The following is a 14,738-nucleotide window of genomic DNA, read 5'->3' on the forward strand; positions in this document are numbered from 1 at the left end:
AAGGGACTAAGGAAAGATTAGTAAGTACAGAGCAGCTTCTATATGAAGACTGAATGGGATTTCTCAGTCTAGAAATGAAATGGGAGATAGATGTGAGAGGTTTGCAATAGTATGAACGGCCTGGGAACTGGGGACAGGGAAAAATTTGTTTGGATTTGTCACAAAAAAGGAACTTGAGGGTCTGAGAATGTTGTTAGGCAGAAACTACATCTCTGTGTAAGGGCCACATAGAAAAAGGGTCTGTGGCAAGCCAGTGGAGAAGCAGCAGATGGGACACAGGTGTGCAAGAAATCCATTGCATTGGAGAGAGGCTGATGGAGACCTCCCCTACAGCACTGCCCAGGAATCAAAGAAAACTTCAGCCAGGCACAGCCACAGGGTAGTGGAGAATCAGTGATCCTCCTTCCTCCCCTCAGCAACTCCCAGCAAAACAGGAGTCCAAACTCTTTGCCTGTGACAGGGGATCCACTTTCTCAAGGCCCTAAACACCAAGGAGTTCTCAGTTTGCTCTGGGGTAGAGCTGAGCAGGGAGGTACCTCTGGAGGGAATGCAGGGCAGGGGACAGCAGGAAGCCCTGGTGCAGAACTGTCCTGTGCCCCTGCAGGGCCCAGCACTCACCTGTGCTGCAGCACACTGCCAGGGAGCCGCAGGGGTCACCGCTGGCCCGCGGGTGACATCCCACTGTCCCCTGCACGGTGTCACCAGCGCCCAGAGCTCCTGTGGCCGGCACCACGCAGAAAAGACTGCAACACAGACAGAGGGAGCAGGGCTGGGGGGACACCTGGCCAGGAGATTCCTTCTGCACTGCAGCTCTCTGCAGCTGCCTTGGGCAAGCAGGGAGCAAACCAAGCAGAGGCAGCAGAAGACAGCCAGGACAGACAGCATCAGAAACAGCCACGCAGCCACTGCTGAGGAGATCCAGCCCTCACCAGATCCTCTGGGGAAAATGACCTCAGCTCCCCCATACTCTGCATCCAGCTCTCTGCCATGAGCCTCAAGGGTCCCACTGCCAGCAGTCCCATCACAGAATGCTTTGTGAAGAGCACAAGAGAGGGTTCAGAGCTATCTGCATGCACAACCTGACACTGACTGCCTCAGGAATTTCTCCCAGAGAATGGCTCTATTTGGCTGACAGGGCTGAGGAAGCTTTTCAGAAGCTGCTTGTGCTCAGGAGGGTGCAAGCCAGCTCCCAACGTGTTCCAGCAGCCTCCATGAAATCTGGGACAGAGAAAGCTCAAAGGCCACTGAAAGCAAGAGCAGATGCCATCCATCCTGCTCCCTTCCAGCCAGGCTGCAGGGCAGCAGCTCCTGTGCTCTGGTTCCTTTTGCTGAGCAGCTGCTGTGCTCTGGTTCCTTTTGCTGCTCTTTCCCAACTCTGCTACCATCCCCCAAAGGTGTTTTGCACAAGGAAGATGAGCTGCCTCACCTCTGGCTGCTCAGCTGGTGCCGAGCTGCCCGGGTACCCACACTGGGCACCAGCAGAGCCTGCTGGGTGCTGCACTGGGCTGCACCCTTGGAGATGTCCAGCTGGGCAGGGGAGTCCAGGACACCTCGGGCACCAATGGCCTGAATTGGCACAACTATCCTTTCCCTGGTAGTCATGCAGATGAGCTCGTGGCAATAATCCTGCAGGAAAAGAAACTGGCTCAGCACAGGGCATTTACTGCCATTCCCATGGCAGAAGAAAAACCATCTCTATAAGCCTCCAAGGGCATCAATTTACCTATTGCACCCTAAAATGAACACTAAGTTCTACTAATATGTCACATTTTAAAGGCACCCGCGCACTTTGCATAACCTATCTCTGTGGCATTCAGCTCTTGTGTCACTTGGGTCATACCCGTACCCTAGGGGACCATAACTTTGAATCTAAATTTTAATGATGTTAAAGAATTCCTAAGTCCTTTCTAAGGAGCATGGAGCTAGGGAACACAGGACATTCTTCTTTAGGTTTCTATATTCTCACTGTCTGAGAATACGACAAAGGGTTCAACTGACTCTAAGCAGCATAAGAAGATGAGAAAACAGCTGCACCCAAAGAGATCCTGCACCTCTGGCCGGGTGTAGAAACATCAGTTGGCTCAGAACTCCCCTTGAACTTTGCCTCTACAACCAAGTCAGGAGAAGAACAGTGCCAAGAGGCAGCAGGATGCTGTTGGAAAGGGCTTCTCTTTGTTTCCCTGCAAGGCTTCCTCCCTTCCATGCCATGTCCTAAACCCTGGCGTATGAACATGCCTCCAGATCAGAACATGAACCCTCCAGATCCCAGCACTGAGATCAGACTTGCCAGGGCCTCAGCACTGCTCTTCAAACCTGCACACAAAAGCACCTTTGGCACGGGATGGGTGCCAGCTGACAGAGCAAGCACAGTGACAGGCATGAAGACAGAGCCCCAGCAGTGTCACTGCCACGGGCTCTGGGCTCACAGCTCTGCCTGCAGCTTGTACCTGCCCTGCACCAGCTCCTTCAGGCAGCTGTCCCAGTCCCCTGAGCTCAGCAACCTCCTGCTGACCAAAGGCACCCAGAGCCCAGTGTGCCTGTGCCAGGCCGGGCTCACGGGCACAGCACATCCTCTGCCCTGGCCCTGCAGCTGTACCATGCTCACTTGTGCTCTGGGACAGCACAGCTGCAAGGCTGGAGAGCAGAGGGGCTGAAAAAGCACCGTCTTTGCTCCAGCCCAGGGGCAGGCAGGCAAGCTGTTGCCAGTCAGGGAGGAGGAAAGCTCTCTGACCTCTGTGTTCCTCTGGTGTTTTCCATCATAAGGAAACCCCTTCCACTGGACCTAGAGATGGCCCAACATCTATCAACAGCCCTCTGTCATTTCCATCCTCCTCCCTGTGCATCTTCCCTTGGCAATGCTCAGGGATGGGCAGGGAGGGGAAGCAGAGCCTGTCAGGCCTGGCTGCAGCGCCTGCCAGCCCGTGCCAAGGTGTGACTGCCTGCAGGCTGCCTGCCCACGGCCTGGAGCCAAGCTCACAGCATGCAATGGGCAGGAGCCAGAGTGCAGGGAAAACAATGGCTGTGCAGATCACTCTGTGCTTTGGCTCCTCCAGTCTCACCTTGTTCTCGGCGGGGCTGAAGCGGATGCGCACAGGGGCAGAGGCGCCTGCTGGCACCACATGGTACACATCCCTGGGGCACGCCAGCTGGAAATAAGGGCAGCTCTCCATGCACACCTTCACCAGACGAGGAATCTGCAGCAAACACACCAAATGATCATTCTGACACTTGTGCAAACAGCACCAGAGGAGACCTGACCCTGCCCTGCTCACATCCCTCCTTGGCCCCTTCTCCAAAGCACTTTCAGCTGGGCAGCCACAGGCACATCATTCACAAGGCTGAACTGGAATCCCTTCTGTCTGCCTCCAGCATTTTGGCCAGGGACAGTGGGGCAGTGCCTGCTGGCAAGGAAGGGCCGAGCAGGTCAGCACCAGCAGGATGGAGACAGAGCACCTGAACCAAGTCATCTGCATATTCAACAAGGACAAAAAAACCTGCTGGCTTCTGCCTGCACACAGCTATGCAGTTGTCATATTCCAGAGGGGGAAAGTACTACCTGAGAGTAAACCAGCACATTATCCTGGGGGAAGAAAGAAATTCCCTTCTAGCTGATCAGGTAGGGGCAGGGACATTTTTGGGATAGAGTCAGGCAAGCAGAGCAGCAAGAGAGGAGAACAAAACCTGTGGCCTTACTGGGAATAAAAGCAAACCTGAAAAGCAAAAAAAGGAAGGAACGCAGCAAGACAATCCCTAAAACAAGGAGAGGGCAAAGAGAATTTCAATGGGCAGTAAAGCAGCAAGGAAGAATCATAAAACCATGAGACCAATCAGTTTGCCAGAAGTGACAGAAACACACACAGGCTGTGCCTATTGACTGTGGGCTTCAAAGGCATTTTCTGCCTGGAGAAACATGACCAGCACTGACTGACAGTGTGCTTCCAGGATGAAAAGCCAGTCTTGCCTCTCCAGGCCTTCTTGCTGCCTCTGCAGGCAAGCTGGACTGCTGGGCATTCCTGCCTGCAGCCAGCAGGCCAGGTTCTGCCCTCTGCCATTCACAGACACAGCAAACATGCATTTTCTAGCACACTGACAGCATCAACCCCTGAGCACCAAAATGCTCTCCAAAAGTCTCAACCAGATGGTTTGGACTCCCTCCTGTCTCCTCCCACCAGCCCACTCTTGGCACAAGCCTCACTTGAGAAAATGTTTCCCTGACTGAAATTCTAATGGTCTCAAGTTTTCATCTTTACACTGGAACAAAACTGCTGATAGTTTTCAACTTTTCCCCTCTCAGTTCTCTTGGGAAACAGCAAAACAATCCAAATTTCTTCAAGTGAAGGTGGGAACCTCCAGGAGCACTTGGCTTTGGATGTGCTGTGGCTCTCCAAAGGGAAAGCAGAGCACCGTGTTGCTTTTGGAAAAGCTGAGCAGAGCTTTTGAAGCTGAGCAGGAGCCTGAAGTGGCACCTAAAGGCCTCTCACTGCTTCTGCTCCCTCAGGCTGATTGCAGGGCTCTTTCAGAACACAGCTCTTGCACTGCCAATGCCATTCATGAGAAGGGATTCCAGCATAAAATGGAAAGGACTCAGCCCCTGAGCTTTGATTGTGAACTGCACAAAGGGAGCCAAACTGGCTGAGAGAGGCACAGATTCCTACCAGGAGCCAAGATTAACCAAGGAGACACCGGCTGTGCAATAGACTTAAGGCAAAGCATGAGAGCAGGCAAGAACTGTACAGCCCTCAGCATTCCTATCAGTCCAGAGCTTGCAAGAGAGGGAAACTCCTTTGGGATAGACACCATCAGGGCATGGCCAAAATCAGGGGACAATTCCCAGCACAGGAAGATTTCCAGCATCTTGCAGAACAAGGTGCTGAGACATTTTCTTCTGCATGTGCTGCAGCAGATAACTTGCTTTGCTGTACACTGGGGGAACAACAGCACTCTCCTCTTCCAGCACAGTGTTAAAGCCTTGGGTGCCAGCACTTACCTTGCCCTTATTAATGAGACACAGCACCATTTCAGAGACCTCCTGAGCAACGAAGTTCTGAAAGACCAGCTCTGGTGGGGAAACCCCAAACCAGCTCTGTTTCGGGGCAGCTGATGGCAGCTGGAGAGGAAAGAGAGAGCAGGGAGAGCTTCAGCTGCTGGGAGGAAGGTTCGTGCAGGAGAATCTATCACTGATCCCCAGGCAAGTACAGACTCTGGGGGAGCACGTCTGCCCAGCCCACACTGGGCAAACAGTGGCTCACCCACCTCTGCTCTGAGCTGATCCACAGCTGCTGGGTAACACAGAGCAACCTCAAGCCAAGCTGCTCTTTTGGCATGTATTTCTCCAGCTTTCTTTCTCCACAATGCCAGGCAGCACTTCCCTTAAGCACAGCCTGGTGCTCAGGTGGTCACAGAGCTCTGGGGCACTGACTGAGCACTCATGGAGTAAGTAAAACCCATGGATTTACAGGAGACTCCATGGGAAACAATTTTGGGATGTCCTTTACTCTGAGACAGGGAAACCCAGGCCCACACAACTGCAACTATCTTTTTTGCTCTAGAAATTACACATCAGTAAGAAGAGCACAGGACCAGAGCAGGTGGGAGAGATGAGGTGATATTTGGCTGAAGCCAATAGGTTATGAAGCAAAAGAATGGAATTTGTTGGTTCTATGTGTTGTTTGTGGTTTGGATTTTTGAGTGCTGTAGTGAGAGGGATGGGGTTGAAGACCTGACCAAAAGGAAGGAGGAGGAGAGGGGAGGGGACAGAAAAGTTGGTGGTCAGTAGAGAATGGAAGCTCCTGAGTACCCATCAATTGTGAAGGGGACAGGGACTGCCCCAGCCGGGTATAAAGGGCACAGAAAGATTGCCATTTTCTCGGAGGGTGTGTGTGTGCTTGGCTCTTGGGGAGGGAGACACGCCCGGCTCAGCTGAATTCTTACTAATAGTTTTCTTTTGCTTGGATGATTTTGTTCCTTTCATTGTGCTTAAGTGTGTTTCAAACAGAGAGAAAGGCAAAAATAAAAAGACAAATGAGGTTAAAATCAAAAAACAAATGAGGTGAATGACAAATGAGGATAAGGTTCAGTTATTTTCTCAGCAACTTGGGTAAAAGTAGAGTTGGTATCTCCTTTTCCCATCAGCTTTAAATGGCTGCTTTCTTGTCATTATTGCTATCTTATTTAGTGATATTGTAGAGGCACATCTGGAATGTCACAACAACAGCAAATGCTTCTGGAGCAGAGACATTGCTTTGAGAAAACTCTCTCCTGCTGTGTCTGCCTTCTCCAGCCACACTGCTGTCACTGCAGAGACACAAGCAGGTCTCCTGTGGGACTTCACAGCAGACACATTCTGCTGAAGGGAGTGGCTGCAGCACACTGTCCCTTAGTTGTGCCCTTCCCTGAGGTGTTTCCAACACCCCTCTCCAGGGCAATCCTCAACCAGTTTGTTCCATGTCTCTTGCTGCCAATTTCCTGCTCAACAGCCCACCTCTGTCACCTACCCCTTTGGACTGTGCTTTCTACTGAGCCAGTCCTGCCAGAAAAGCAGCTTTAAACACACCTCTCAGTAGGCACTGATCCAGATAAAGCACATCCATTCCCCTCTGCCCAGGGCCAGTCCCCTCTACATCTGGCAGCCTGCAAAATCTAACAGCCCATCAGGGTCCAACACATCCTTCCAGCCCAGAGCAGGAATGCAATTTGTTTTGTTAAATCTGAAGTAATTCCTGCAGATCCTTGGCTTTCAAAGGCCAATGCTGCCACTCTGGAGGGAATCCTGTGACCCCAAGCATTTGATGGTGAGCACACCAAAGCAAGAGGTGGCTATTTCAGCAGGAGAATGGCAAATGGCAATGTTGTGCCTTTGTGTCCCCAGCCTTCCCCCTGTCAGCAATGGCAGCTACACTCCAGCACAGCCCAGCACCTTCAGCAGAGGTCATTTGTGTTGCTCAGTGCACATCAGGGCTCCCAGTCCACTACTCCCAGCAGTTTGCAATGACAACAGCACCTGCCCACTGAGGTGTTTTGCTGGAGGCAAGCCTGTCACAAGCACATACCCTCTGCAAACTTCATGAAAAACAGAAAGGAAAAGAGCAGGAAGAGGCTACCTTGGGACGAGTCTCACTCCTGTCTAGAAATGGGCCAGTTCTGGGCAGAATACTCCCCCCAGTGCTGGCCTCCTTCTTCCTGCTGGGAAACTTCTCCCTCTGGAACACAGAGGGAAGCAGCTGAAAGGCAAAATACACCAGCTAGAGCCTCAGAAATGGGCTTGTTCAGAAAGGCTTCTCTTGAACAAGTGGCACTGGTGAAGAACTTGTGATCACAGCCACTAGGACAGTCCTGGGAGCCCTGGAAGGTTCCTGCTGAAATCCTTAGCATCCTTAGTAAATTAATAATACAGAGTGCAATACACATACTCCAGCCACATGGCTCTGTCCCATTGGCTTCTCCAGGATTGGATGGCAAATGGTTGGGGATTTCTGCTCTTTGGGCATTTGTTTCCTCTTAAGTTCCCTTGGATTGAGGCAGTGACCTTTTCGGAGAATGGGGAGGAGCTCTCATAACTGCCTGAACTCCATCCCTGCACAACACTCAGAACTCACAGCAAGGAGATATCGCTGCTGGCTGAGTCCAAGAGATGCAAGAAAACAAAGTTGTACCAAGAGGGAGGTGCACAGGAATGTGTCCAGGTTTTGGTTCTCCCTGTTAATTGTTTTCTCTGTCTGGGCTGACAGAGCCCTCCTCAGAAGAAAACAGAGGGATCTCCTTGGCAGAGCCTCAGCACTGGGGCACCTTCAGCCAAGGGAGCTCCTGATAGCAAGGGACCTTTGTGGCCCTGGCTCCAGTGCTGCCTGCAGGGCTGGCTCTTTGCCCACACAGGAGCTGGGAGAGAACAGCTGCTCTGGAAGCTCTTCCAGCTGGGACACCCCATGGCTCTCAAGGCTTTGGGCATAGTTTGAGCTTTCCCCTCCCACATGTCTGACTGCCCAAGAACTGGATGGTCAGAGCAGCACAGCTGAGTGCCCAGCCTGACAGAAGGAATTCCTGGGGCAAAGGGAAAGGGACAGAACACATGCTCAGGCCTTCAGCTGTACATTGGTTTCACTTGGCTCTGCTGGCACTGCCAGGCAAGGCACAACTGAAGCATCCCACAGTGTTCCCTACTGCACCAGGACAGCCCCAGCAACAGGAGCACAGCACAGAGGGCTGGGGAGGGGCTCTGCAGCTTCACAGCGCTGCTGGACAGCAGGGCCAGGGAGAGCAGGGACACCAGGGCACTTGCCAGCCTCTGCACAGCCCCAGGGGCTACTCACAGTATTTGGCTTCAGCCTTTCCCTCAGCAAAAGACGAGGTGTTGGTGTCTTCTTCTGGAATCCAGACGCCATTTCCAAGGGATGATGTCACAGATGGGTGAAAATTCGTCAACAAAACTGGAAGGAGTAACAATGGAACTCTGAAAATCCACAACCCAATTCATGGCACATTCAAGGCATATACTGGGGCTAAAAAATTTGATATGATTTGAAAGTAGCTAAGTGCTTGTTTGGCATAAGTAGCTGGTATTGTTAGGCCTCTAGCTGGACTTTATTTGAACTATATGGCTGCCTTGTGCAATTCAAAGAGGGATCGTACTGAAACTTAGAGCTCAAAAGCTGAACATTAATAAGAGTTGGAACAGACAAAGCTGTAGCTTCAATATTACTTCAAAATAGCTGGAGTGAGCCTTCTCTTCTTTAGGCTAAACCACCCCTGCTCTCTCAGCTGCTCCTCACAGGACTTGGGAGAGACTGGAAGAGAGAGACATGTTATGGCTAATGGCTTAAATCTTGGTATGAAGGAACTTTTGCCCATTCTGACAAAACTGAATAAAGAAGCTGTGACCACTGAAGCCCAGCCCTCCCTGAAAATGCCTCCTGACTGGAACTTGGGACTGGGAGTTAAGCCACCTAAGGGAACTTGAGACAAGATCAAGGTGACACCATTGTCTTTTTAGCTCAGGTCTGGGGAGAAGTGAACAAGGCTCATTGAGAAAAATGTATCCACACAAAGCCAAACCCAGCAGCTCTCCTGAAAATAGGCTCTGTCTGCCTTCAGGCTGGGCAAGGCATAGCCACAGACTCATCTGCTGAGGCCAGGTTTGCACACAAACCTCCCATCAACAGAGGGGGGAGGAGGAAATTTTGGGGGTGTGGTGCAACCTCTGGTAAGGGGCAGTGGACACCCATCCTCCCTCAGACAAACAGGCTCAGCTCTAAAACCCCCCAGCCCCAGAAGGCCACAGCCAGGGCACATTCCCATGAGGGCCAGCTGAGGGGGTGTCATAACCCATCCCAGACCTCCAAAGTGTCCCCAGACCCATTCCTGAGGCCTTGCACCAGACAACTGCATGACATGCAAAGGAACACAACACATCTGAAAATCCACAACCCAATTCATCGTAGGCTCAAATGGATATACTGGTGCTAAAGATTTTCTATTATTTGAAAGTAGCAAGAGACAGAGTCCAACTTGCCCCACCCCAAGGAGGTGCCTGTACATGCAACTGAACTGCTGCATGAGGAGAGTGGCATGATCACATCCTCTCTTTCCCTTTGGAATTCCCTTTCAGAGCACAGATGTGACAAAACCAAAAAGTACAACTGGAGCGCATCTTTACCTTCCAACGAAATTCAGGACTCCTCGCTGGCAGAGACCAATGCCCTGCGAGTTCAGGGCTGGCTGGCAGAGACAATCTCTGTGCACAAGTCACCTGGCGAATCGCTGGCTGCGGCCGTGGCAGAGCCCAGGCTACCAACACCCAGCCCGGAGCGCTCTGCGCCAACTGAGGCGGCGGCGCCGTCACAGCCGCTGTGGCCGCGCTCGCGGTTCCCCGGCAACCGCGGCACCCGATTGTCGGGGCCGGGCCGGGCCGGGGACGCCGGGCGGGCCTCGGTCCCCGCTCCTTCCAGCCCTGCTGCCCCCTCGGGCCCCGGGCGCAGGGCGAGGAATCCGCTCCGGGGCCCGCACCGTGACGGCCACAGCGGCAGCGCTCGATATCGCCGGGGCTCGGCCCCAGCCCCGGGCTGCTCCTGCACAAGGAAGGCGGCGCCGGGGGAACCCAGGCTCTGACACTTTGTGTTCAGCGCACAGAACAAGTGGGAATCAGCCACTGCAGGCAGGAACAGGCACCTTCTCCTTCTTCCTAGGGACACACAAGGAGCAGAAGGCATTTCCTGCTGGAATGGTTTATCACCTCATCAGCAGCCAGCAATTAGGTCTCCAGAAGACTGACATGATCACATCCTGGATTTCTCTTTGGCATTCTCTTTCAGAACACAGATGTGCTGAAAGGAAAAACAAAAACCAACAATATTGATCAAACACTTTCCTCAAATGAAATGCAAGACTGATTTTCAGTTGTATTCCCAGCATTGTAATGAAACACACACTAGAATCAGAATTATTGCAATTTCCTGCTTGCAGTAAACTCGAGATTTTAATATTCTTGCAGTAAACTCGAGATTTTAATACTTTTTCTGAGTTGATCTGGAATATATAGGTTTATATATTCTAAATGGCTTAGGGCTTTTTAATTACTGCATACAGCTTCATGCTGCTGAGCAATAGCACAGATTGAGTGTGTCTTCAGCAGAACTGGTTTGTCTTAGTGGAAAGACTTAGAAATGAAAAACTTTCTGAGTTAACCAGAATTAAGAAAGCACTTTTGAAAAGGAGGGGAATAAAAGACCAACCCCATTAGTTTATGATGTTTCTAAGTCTACTGCTCTGTGCAGCCTAACAAAGTTGTCATGGAATAAGGGAAGAGAGATCTCACAGCCATGTTATCCATAAGTGTGTGGAAAACCTTCCCACAGAGTGCCTGCACGGCCGCTTTACAGACTTGGTGACAGAAGAGCAACACAGGATTGAACTAAGACAGACAAACATCCAATTCAAGTCAAATGACAAGTTATTTTCTTGTCAGATGGGGCTGCAGATTGTACGCTGCTCACCATCCTGGGGGTTCAGGATGTCCTGCAGCATGGCTGAGCCATGAGTGTTGTGGAGTAGAACTATGAAAAGGTGAAGCACAAACATTTCCTATGCACCTTTATTGCGTTACCAACTCAGTTTAAATCTCTGAAGTAGTCATTAGTGTCAAGAGCATGTCCAACCACAAATTTATCTGGAATTTCAAAGCCTGTATCTGTAGAAAAAATGCAGTTCTTTTTATACTTCAGTGGTGTAAGCTCTGAAATGCACAGTTGGTTTTCAACACATACTTGAGCTAAGATAAATAGGCATCATTTCCTTCAGGGTGCTTTCCTAAGAATCTGAGCTGTACATTGATGACAGAGGCTACAATCTAAACCATTCCCATCCATCAGTAATATCATTCAGGGGTTACGATATTGGAATGTTGGAGGACAGAAGACAGATGATGGACTTTTGACCTGGTTAACATAAGAGATTTGATAACAGGATGCTTTGGCAAAAACAAATGGAACTTGGAAAATTAGACCTAGATTGCAAGAATATTAAATCAGACCGCTTTACTGGAAAAAGATAATCCCATTAAACTCAAGGGATTTTTTTATATGCAAGCAAGGGATGTTGTTATATGCATAAGTTTGTGTATGTGATTTTAACCTAATCATTGTAGTACACATTACTAGTCTCCATAAAATAGTACATAAGTGCTTGTATCCCACAATAAAAGCAGATTCTGGTCACCGAGTCAGTCTCCCCATCTCTCCCCATCACTGACACTTCCCTAATAAAGAACTGTTATTCCTGCTCCCATATTTTTACTGAGAGCCCCCTTTAATTTCAAATTTTAAACAAAACAGTTTACATTTTTCCATTTCAAGAAAGGCTCCTGCCTTCCTTAGCAAACACCTGTCTTTCCAAACCAAGACACAGGAGCCACCTGTATTATACATGTAAATACTTAACCCAAAAAACCCCAAGAGCCTCAAAAAGGCAAAACAGCTTGGTAATTCATTGAATTATTCATTGAATTCTCATCCTTCTGTACACTTCAGCTCTTCTGTAAACTTCAGAGTCATTTTTTCACAAGCTTCTAACAAGTTACTCTGGATCCATAATTACTGAGACCAAATGGAGTCCAAATGCCAAGTGGGATTACTCTTTCTCAAAGCCTGGAGTCACACAGAATGGAGCAGTACTTAAATCACACTGTGCATCCCATACACATAACAGTCCAGTTACTGACCATCTGCAATAATTTTTTGACTTTTGCTACAAATTACCTTCAAGAATTAACTACAAATAATATCTTGAACCTGTTTAAATTCAGGGACGGCATTGCAATTGCCCTAAAAAATTCTAAGGGTGCCTCGTGCTGTTGCAGTGATACAAGAGAACTGTAAGTGTGTATTACTAGTTGTTATTCATATGAGGTAAAAATGGCTCAGCTCAGCTTTGCAAAGCAAGAAACAAGTCATGGAGAGTTGAAATAACGGAGTTGGGACAGTGTAGCCAGTCTGCTTTTTGTGAGAGATGCTCTTAAGCAGTGGCAGTAGTAATGTACTCATCTCCTGTAACTCTGCTCCTTGTGATCTACTATCCACCTCTGCTATTTCTTCTGCTCTTTTTTTTTCTGTATTTCTTCAGCTGAGTACCAAAAGGAAACACAGAACTGCAATGTTACTACCAAAATAATAGATATTTTTTCAAACTAAAAAATACTCAGAGCTTTTAGAAAACACAACAGAAGTGTTGGAAAGTATAAACAATACAACCTATTGAACAGTATTTTTACATTATAGTACATCAGCCAAACTAATGGATAGTAGGGCTTGAGGAACAAGGATATCAATGAAGTTTGGTTAAAAGGGCTTATTTTGGTCTCTATGTGGTAACTGTCATCATCCTGATGTAAATACTTCCTGATCTATTTAAATTTTCCTAAGCTGTATTTTTTTGCGATCAACTATGATTTTTAAAATTTCTCTTGTACCCATCACTGAATTATCTGAGCACAATCTCCAAACAAGACAAATGCTAAAGTAGTAAAGGTCTGCAATAACTGAGCAGCCAACAGGATAAGCCACATTGGCATCTCTTGGCTTTGCCAAATCCTCTCTGAGTGCTTTTGTTTCTTTTCCTCTTTGGTTTATAATGCAACGCATTTTCATTACTTCTGATGACTCACCTCTGAAAGAAAAAGGCAGTAGCTGTTTTTGGCAGGGTAAGTTGCATTTGCAAATTGTCTCACCTCATTGGCAGCAGAACTGCATTTTTTCTTATCAAAGCTGCTCCTCAGCTTGAGTGGGGAGAAGGCACAAAAGGATGAGAGAGGCCGGTGGAGCTCTGATGGTCTGAAGATCCAAAGGTACAAAGAGCTGGAAGGTGAAATACCTTTTCTTGAGTTCAGGTTCATTAGGGAAAGGGAGTGTGTGCCTGAAAGCTCAGTTCTGTCAGCCAGATTCACCAAGTAAAAGGTTTTTTTCCTGTACCTCTGTGTGTGTGGCCAGTGCCAAGGGATGGCAGCTCTTTTTGTACTGGGGACAGTAAAGACTCCCGCTGCAGAATATGCAAACTGAGCTGCACTGAAATGTGTCCTCCAGGGCTCAGTTTTGGGGCTGGTCCTGGTCAACATCTTTATTGATGATCTGGAGGTGGGGATTGAGAGCACCCTCAGTAAATTTGCAGATGCCTCGTTGTGGGGGAGCATGGATCTGCTGGAGGACGGGAAGGCTCTGCAGTGAGACTTGGACAGACTCGATCAATGGGCCAAGGACAAGGGCGTGAGGCTCCACAAGGCCAAGTGCCACATGCTGCAGGTCACCAGCCGCCCCAGTGTGAGCCCAGGTGTGCCCAAGGGGGCAAGAGGCCACTGGCACCTGGCCTGGATCAGCAGCAGTGTGGGCAGCGGGACCAGGGCAGCGCCTGCCCCTCTGCGCTGGGCACTGCTGAGGCCACAGCTCGAGCGCTGTGTCAGCTCTGGGCCCCTCAGAAAAGGAACATTGAGGGGCTGAGTGTGTCCAGAGAAGGGCAGCAAGGCTCACGAAGGCTCTAGAAAACATGCCCCATGAGGAGTAGCTGGGGGAGCTGGGTTTGTTCAGTCTGGAGAAGAGGCTCCGGAGGGACCTCACCGCTGTCTCCCACTCCCTGACAGGAGCGAGCACTGAGGGGGGGCTGCTCTCTTTGCTGGGCCTGCACTGAGAGCCAGAGGAAGTGGCCTCAGGTTGAGAGGAAATTCAGGTTAGACTTTAGAAAAAAAATTTCACTGTTCAGGTGTTCAGGCCTGGGAAGAGGTTGGTCAGAGAGGTGGTGCAGTTGCCATCCCTGGAGGTGTTAAAGAGGCCTCTGGATCTGACACTGGCAAATAGTTTAGTGGTTTAGGGTTTGCAGTGTCAGTGCTGGGTTGATGTTAAACTGATGGTCTTCAGGATCTCTTTCACCCCTGGCGGTTCTACAATTCCAAGCACTTCCCGCCTGGCCGAGGGGAAGGCTCAGGGCTGTCCCGCCTCCGAGGGCGGCCGCGCCCTGAGGGGCTGGGGCGGCGCTGCGGCTGCGGCGTCTCCTGAGGGGCCGGGCCGGGCTCTGCCCTCAGATCCGCGAGATCCCGGCCCTCAGTGCAGCGGGGCCTCCGGTGTCCTTCAGCCCGCACATCCCACCCCTCAGCCCGCACATCCCGTCCCTCAGCCCGCACATCCCGTCCCTCAGCCCGCACATCCCGTCCCTCAGCCCGCACATCCCGTCCCTCAGCCCGCACATCCCGTCCCTCAGCCCGCACA

At 50.2% G+C, this 14,738-nt stretch overlaps 2 protein-coding genes across 2 annotated transcripts in view; both read right to left on the reverse strand.

The window, feature by feature from the left end:
* LOC311165919 (uncharacterized protein) overlaps nt 1-14,738 on the reverse strand; it is a 465,566-nt gene that overhangs the window by 403,014 nt on the left and 47,814 nt on the right. The window lies entirely within an intron of this gene.
* Nucleotides 328-7,433, reverse strand: LOC311165925 (hydrocephalus-inducing protein homolog; the record flags this gene model as incomplete). The annotated part of the gene is made up of 7 exons (XM_084227412.1): nt 328-335; nt 619-743; nt 1,427-1,626; nt 3,060-3,194; nt 4,988-5,107; nt 7,101-7,199; nt 7,410-7,433. 7 exons carry the CDS (start codon nt 7,431-7,433, stop codon nt 328-330), a joined length of 711 nt encoding a protein of 236 aa, XP_084083538.1.

Source organism: Fringilla coelebs (genome assembly GCF_963513975.1).
Source record: "Fringilla coelebs genome assembly, contig: SCAFFOLD_33, whole genome shotgun sequence".
NCBI classification, from domain to species: domain Eukaryota; kingdom Metazoa; phylum Chordata; class Aves; order Passeriformes; family Fringillidae; genus Fringilla; species Fringilla coelebs.